Genomic DNA, 7,182 nt, shown 5'->3' with positions numbered 1-7,182 from the left:
CTACTTTCCATCCCGCCAAAGTAGCTGCAGACTCATCTAGGGGCTTGAGTCAGGCCCCAGCTCATCAGAGGCTCCCCACTTGGGCATCTCTCCCTCATCTGGTCCCCTCCTGCATACTTTGGCAGGCACCCACACAACCTGTTTCCACCAGCTCAGGCTGCTCCCTCCCCTATAGTCTTCTTTCTGGTCCTCCCAGGAAATCTGCACCCCTCCCACCCACCTAGGCCACAATCCCACCTCTATTCCCAGGGACACCTTACCAAGAACAAATGATCACCTCCTTCCTTGGCCCATGCTTTTGTTCTTTTCTGTGGTTGTTTGTGACAGGATCTCACTGTACATCCCAGGCTGCCCTCAAACTCAGGGCACTCCTGCCTCAGCCTCCCAAGTGCTGCGATTACAGGTGTGCGCCACTACCCCGAGTTCTATCCCACTCAACTCTTACTTGAATCTGCACTCCCACAGCTCCCCCTCGGCCTGATGTCATCTGTCCCTCTCCCCCCGGGCTGGTGGTTCATAAAGGACAAATAGATTGAGGGACCCAATGCAACCTTTTAATTCCAAGCAGAGTGCCCTGTCCCAGCACGATCACACACATGGTGGAAAAGGAATGCCGGGGTCTGAGCAGGAACAAAACCCAGACCTGGGCAAAAATATATATATAATTTTATACACATACATATGTGGGAAGAAAGAAAGCTGGGGTGTGATAGGCAGGGCAGGGGGTGAGGAAGCAGCGGAGGGCGGCCCCAATAAATTACATTCTGTGAGTGCAGAGTGCGGGTGTGTGGGAACCAGGGTGGGCGTCCCAAGCCCCGCCCCTGATCTACTCAAGGGAAGCTCTGGCAGGTGACAGGAGGCGTCCTAGAGGCTCTGCTCGAGGCTGGTGGCGGGCGTGGTGTGGCACAAGTGGCGCTGCCACACTATGCCAAGGCCTCTGGGGAAGCCACAGGCTACAGCAAGAGCTTCAAAGCTGGAGGGTGGCACATCAAAGACAGAGCAAGCTGGCGGGGGTGGGGGGCACCGCCCTGCTGGAGGCCCCAACTGCTCCGGCCTGGGTGTGGGGTGGAGGCTCAGGTGGGTGTGCACAGGGCCCTGGGGCTGTCCCTGCCCGGCTGCACGATGCCCAAAGGGCAGCACAGCTGGCAGACTGACTGCTCCATCCCCTTTTTATTTCTCCCCACTTTCTTCTGGGGATTTACGTATGGGGTGACAGGCAGGGAGAGGGCACATTCACTCACTCTGTGTGCTGGAGACCAGGCTGGGTTGGGCTAGGCAGTGGGGACCAGGGACAAGAGAAGGCGCCCTGGCTCACCATGGGGCAGAAAGTCCACAGCTGCCAGCCCGGCGCTGTGGACGGCTGGGCTCCCCTCTCCCTGAGGAACGGAGCCCACCCACTGCTGCCAACCTCCGCTGTGCCCAGCCCACCAGGGGAAGAGGATGCTGCGGGGTCCGGGCCCCAGCTCCAGAGCCCTGAAGCAGCGGGGAGGGGGTGTCACAGAGAAGGCGGAGCAGTCAGAAGAGGGACGCCTTCTTCTTGAGCTCGTTCCGCCTCCACAGGGCCAGCTTGCTGAACTCTTCAGGAGACATGGCAAAGACCCTGGAGAAGTCCTCCGCGGACAGATGCCTCTGTGGGGGGACACCCAGGTAGCTGAGGAGACAGAGGCTCAGCACGGCGGGGTGCTGAGTGACAATGGGTACACAGACTCCTGTCCCCCCCAAGCGCCCGCCCTAGCAGGGGAAGGGCCAATGGTCAGCCCAACACCAATCCACAGCAGGGAGGCGGGGCCTGACGGATGCAGTCCCTGCACCCGCCCAGTGCCGGCAGGGGCCCCCACTGGTGACCCCTACAGCCACCTGGTGCATCTTCCCTACACACCTCAAGCCTCATCCGGTCCACTCCCGGGGGCAGCTTGGTTCTGCCCTTGTTGGTCACCATCAGCATTTCGTAGGGATAGATCTAGGGGCAGGGAGGGCAGCTCAGGCTCAGGTCTCGTCTGCCCATGCAGCCCCTCCACTCCCTCAGGCGCTCGTCAAGTGCAAAGGCCACCAGGGCTCATGCTGTGTCGCCCTGCACCTTCCCGGCTCCGGGCCTCCATGCTGCCCCCAGCTCCGGGACGCAAGAACAGTCAGCCTGCCTGGCTTCAGCCCCGCCCCGCCCCGCTGGGTGGTCAGGTCCGCGCCCTCACCTTCTGCTCCAGCACACAGGGCAGGGAGTTCCCCCGGTCCATCCTCCCCCTCTGGCCCTCTCCGTTCTGGGGAGACCAAAGCCGCAGTGAGCCAGAGCGGGGCAGGGGACCTTCCCAGCCTTACCCTGGGCTCCTCGGGTCTTCGCCAGGCAATGCCATGGCCCCACACCACCCTTCCCCTGACACTGCCAGCTGCCGGGCCCTGGCTGCCGGCACTCCGTCCACGCCCCTCCCGGGGACACTCACCTGGAGGCCTGCGGGAGACAAGAGCCACGGTTCAGAGGCAGCGCCAAGGTCAGCGAGCTTCAAAACCCACCAGCTCGGCCACGGACCTCGCACAGACCCCTGCCCGCATCCGACACTGGCTGCGCGGGGAGTCTGCGGACGCCCCTCTCCTGGCTGCCCGACAGCACAGGCCCCGATTCTCACCTGGACTCCCGGTCTCCCTCTCGGATGGGCTGAAGTCTGTGGACTGTAGCTAGGAAGGCACACAGAGGGGTCAGTGGGAGCCAGGGACAGTCCTCATCTGTGCCCTTCACTCTGAGGGCCTCGCCGCGCTTGGGGATGCCCAAGCGCCCCCTCACTCAGCCCCCCCCAGAACCCCCTCCCCCGCAGCCTGTGACACCATACCCGGCTCAGAGTGGTCCTGCCGTAGGAAGGGAGAGAAGAAGACTTAGATGTTCCCGGGTGCAGGGCTGTAAGAAAGCGAGAGAACTCAGGCTCAGTCCCGTGGGCCTTGACAGCTGTTCTCAAGAGGGCTGCAAGGCGGAAGCTGAGGGACCACGGTGGGCGTCTGCCGGGTTCCAGCTCCCACCCACCACCTGCAGCAAGTGACACCATGCTGAGGCTGCTCTTCTTTTTTTTCGAGGCCAGGTCTCACTATGTAGTTCAGGCTGGCCTTGAACTCACTATGTAGCCAGGTGATTACCCTGCCTCAGCCTCTTGGGCTTCCTGGGTCTTTACCATGCTGGCTCATGCTGGGGCTTCTGAGCCGTTTAGAACACCTTCCCTCTTCTAATCAGTGCTAACATCCACAGCCAAAGCTGAGATGTACATCACAGTGCTCAGGCTCTGGGATATACAGATAAATCTAAAGTCTAATCAGAGGAATTGAATTATCGCAATTTTAGAAACAGTGTTAATCAAATTTTGAACTTTTGACATCAGACTACAGGAAAAGCCATCCTCAGCCTGGTCAGCTACCAAGTCCTCAAGATACTTCCTGTCTGCATGACTAGGTGCTATCCACCACTTACACGTGTCCTAAGAGGTCTCAGTTTTCAAGCACTGCAGCCTGTAATTCTGCGAAACGTATTTTCAGTAATGTGTTTCCCTAGAAAGAACTCAGTCTTTAGGATTCTTAGGTTGTACGCATCTCCAAACTCCTTTGCCTCCAGTTATTATAAAGGCCTGCGATTCTGTAGCACATTTTGTTGGTTTTTACAGTAGTAGCAACTGAACCCAGGGGTGCTCTTCCACCACTTAGTAATATCCTCAGCTCTTTTTATCTTTTATTTTGAGGCAGCATGGTACTAAGTTTCCCTCATTGGCCCAAACTTGTGATCTTCCTGCCTCAGCCTCCCAAGGAGGTGAGACTATGGGCACACACTACCATGCCTGGACAGCAGTTCTTTTGGGTAGTGTTTAGTTTAAATTTGTTTAACCTCACAATATTCAAAACTATAAGGAACTATTTTTTTAAAACAATCTAAAATCTGCTGCTTGGGGCTAGGGATATAGCTCAGTAGCATAAGTGCTTGCCTGGCAAGCCTGAGGTCATGAGCTCGATTCTCGGTACCAAAAAATAAATAAATAAATAAAATCTGCTGATTGGACAACCTCTGGGAACCTAACACTTCTTTTTATGTAAGTTTAGCATCCCAAATTTAAAAATCCAAAATTTGAAATGTTCTAAATCCAAAACTTCTTTAATTTTGCTACACAATGCTCCTAATGGTTTGGATTTCATAGCATTTTGGATTTCAGATTTTTGGGCTAGAGATGCTCAGGTGGTAAAATCTACGCAAGTATTCCAAAATCTGAGAAAAAGCCAGGCGTGATGGTGCATGCCTGTAATCCCAGCACTCAGGAGGCTGAGGCAGGAGGATTGTTGTGAGTTCGAGGCCAGGCTGGGCTACAAAGTGTGCTCAAGGCCAGCCTGAACTGCATAGCAAGACCCTGTCTCAAAAAAAAAAAAAAAAAAACCTGAGAAAAAAACAAAAACAACCTCTGAATCTGAGACATTTCCAGTCCCCAGCATTTCATGAAGGAGACTTAGCTTGTGCAGAAAATCATCACCTTTCACAATCACCATTCACTCCAGAAGCATTTCACATTCAGGCAATAAGTGTATATTTCTCCTTAACTGACTGGCAGAATGTCCATCTACAAAGCACGTATGTAGGTCCCCGCCCCCCTCCGCCCCGCCAATTACAGATATTCCTCGTTTAACTTGCTACTTTTTAATGATCACTCCAAGGCATGACCTGCCCCTTGGATTTATGACCAGTCATATTTTTGTACAGTTCTGTACAACCTATTTATAAAGCCTCAGTGTCTTTTTTTGTACAGTACACATATAACACTGTAGTTTTTGAGAGCTTGTTTGGAGGGTCTAGCAGGGAGCTCAGCTACTCGTACACCCCTGACCGAGGAAACGGTTGCATGCTCCAAGCTCCTCTATTGGGAGCTTGGAGCATGCAACACGGGAGGAACAGACACACACAGAGCAATGAGAGAGGAAGCAGACAGACGCTCACCTAGCCAGCCAGATAAGCCGAATGAATCAGCCCTGGCGAGCAATGGGGTGACAGATGCTGCAGCTGGACTGCCCTCACATCTAAGTACTGTAATCTTTGCTAATTGTACTGCACAGTACAGCACTGTAATTTTACGTTGTTATACATTATGGTACTGCATGCAAGAGTTATGCAAATAAAAGCAAATTCATCAAGTTGGAGTTTCCTTTGACCACGTCTTTGTCCTAAATATTGTAATGCACGTACTATATACAATTCCTCATCTAGTGGCCAATTTATTTAACAGTCTGGTCCCAGGAACAGAGCTTGGTCATTCAATGAGGAATACCTGTATTTCCAGAATGCTTATCTGTGTTTCAAAGTGACAACTGCCAGGCCACCCAAAGATCAGACAGGCAGGCCTGCTCATGCCTCTGAAATGCTAAGACTGTTAGATATGACAGTCACCTACACAATCACTGATCGGTGATCGCATCTGTCCAGGGCTGCCAAGTACGGCAGTGAAGTCGGTATGGGGCAATTCAACTCTACAAAGCCAATGTGCGGTCACAGAGCTCATCTCTGGCTGAATGGAAGCATCTGTGGAACCCTGGGGCTGAATCCCACAACCCTCAAACATACCCCTCCTCCTGGGCTTAACTACTGAGTTACACTTTCTAAAATGCCTTGGGGGGTTGGGGATATAGCTCAGGGGCACAGCGCCTGCCTAGCAAGTGCAAGGTTCTGAGTTTGGTTCTTGGTACCAAAAAATAAATAAATAAAATGCTTTTGGGCTGGGCCTGATGGTGCTTGCCTGTAATCTCAGCACTTGGAAGGCTGAGGCAGGAGGACTGCCATGAGTTAGTTTGAAGCCAGCCTCGGCTAGATAGTAATCAAGGCCAGCCTGGAATACATAGCAAGACCTTGTCTCAAGAAAAACAAAGTGAATAAATAAATAAAATGCCTCTGGGATGTCTCTTTACCCACCCTACCCCTGAGTCCTGGGGGATCCTGGTACACCCTAGCCACTTCATCACCTTCTAGGTTCTTCGGTTCCCAGTCCCAGTGACTTTCCCCTCAGCTCCACACCAAACAGCACCCCAGAGCATGTCAGCAAGCCCGCCATGCCCCTTGGTGGCCACAGCTCGTTCCTCTGCCGCTCCCACTGCCAATCACACGGAGCCCTGCAGTTGCTAACACGCGCCCTGCCCTGCAGCACCCTCTGGGCTCCAGGTGCACCAACACCTTTCACCAGCAACTCTGCGGTCCAGCCTGGGCCCCCCACCCCGGCACCATCCTTACTAAGCACGGACCCTGGACCAGGCCAACATTTCCCCACCTGGCCCCAGGCAGTGGAGACAGAACCCAGCCTTGTGGGTCAGCCCTGCGGCGAAGCGAAAGCCTTGTGCCTGTCTCCAGCTGTCTCCAGATGGACCTCCACCAGCTTCCGGAGCCGTGCCGCCCTCCAGCTCAGCAGAGCTGCTCCTGATGGCGTCCCAGTCCCGCCCTGCCCGGCCAGGCTCCGTGTCCCTCCCCCACTTCTCACCCACACCTCCAAGTGCAGGTCACTGCAGGAGCCGTCTAGGCACAGCCCGCTACCCTGCTGGCCATCTCCGTTCCCTCATTTGCTGTCCCCTTTTGCCACTGTGTATAAGCTAAAGCCCCCAGGCTCCAAGTCAGCCGGACTCAGCTCCCACTGCACGGTCTGAAACCGGTCTCATCTGCTTTCGTTATGGTTCCCAGTGGCCACCACCCAGCACCTGGCACAAAGCCCCAACTCCCCTTGCCCTCACCCCCCATCCAATCAGCCACTAGATTCGATCCAGGGATTCAATCTCCGAGATACCCAGCAGATCCAGTCTGTTTGTGGACCCAGGAAGGTTTTTAACCCGTCTACAGTATTATGGTCTGGATAAGGGCTGAGTGTGAACCCCAAGACTTCATGTGTTAAAATTTTACTCCTACTGTTAAGTTTAAGAAAGTGACAACTAGCTAGGCATGGTGGTGCATGCCTCGAATCCCAGTTATGTGGGAGGCTGAGGCAGGAAGATCTAAGTTCAAAGCCAACCAGAGCAACTTAGTGAGACCCTGTCTCAAAATAAAAAGAATTGGGGATGCAGCTCAGGGCTAGAGAACCCCTGGATTCAATCCTCATACCACAAAAAAGAAGGAGGTGCCGGGGATATAGCTCAGCGGCACAAGCACCTGCCTGGCAAGTGCAAGGTCCCGAGTTCAATGCCCGGTACAAAAAAAAA

General features: G+C 54.2%; 1 protein-coding gene across 1 annotated transcript in view; it reads right to left on the bottom strand.

Moving 5' to 3' along the window:
• Nucleotides 1-532: 532 nt before the first annotated feature.
• Dmtn (dematin actin binding protein) overlaps nt 533-7,182 on the bottom strand; it is a gene marked incomplete at its 5' end in the record, with an annotated part of 12,883 nt that continues 6,233 nt past the window's right edge. Inside the window, 6 exon segments of the mRNA XM_005373902.2 lie at nt 533-1,629; nt 1,880-1,960; nt 2,190-2,255; nt 2,436-2,443; nt 2,619-2,667; nt 2,820-2,884. Of these exon segments, the coding sequence (XP_005373959.2) occupies nt 1,516-1,629; nt 1,880-1,960; nt 2,190-2,255; nt 2,436-2,443; nt 2,619-2,667; nt 2,820-2,884 (383 nt within the window).

This window comes from Chinchilla lanigera, unplaced genomic scaffold (genome assembly GCF_000276665.1).
Source record: "Chinchilla lanigera isolate Chin_1 unplaced genomic scaffold, ChiLan1.0 scaffold00002, whole genome shotgun sequence".
In the NCBI taxonomy this organism is placed as follows: Eukaryota; Metazoa; Chordata; class Mammalia; order Rodentia; family Chinchillidae; genus Chinchilla; species Chinchilla lanigera.
The sequence above is the reverse complement of the archived record's forward strand: the minus strand, read 5'-3'. Positions and strand labels throughout refer to the sequence as shown.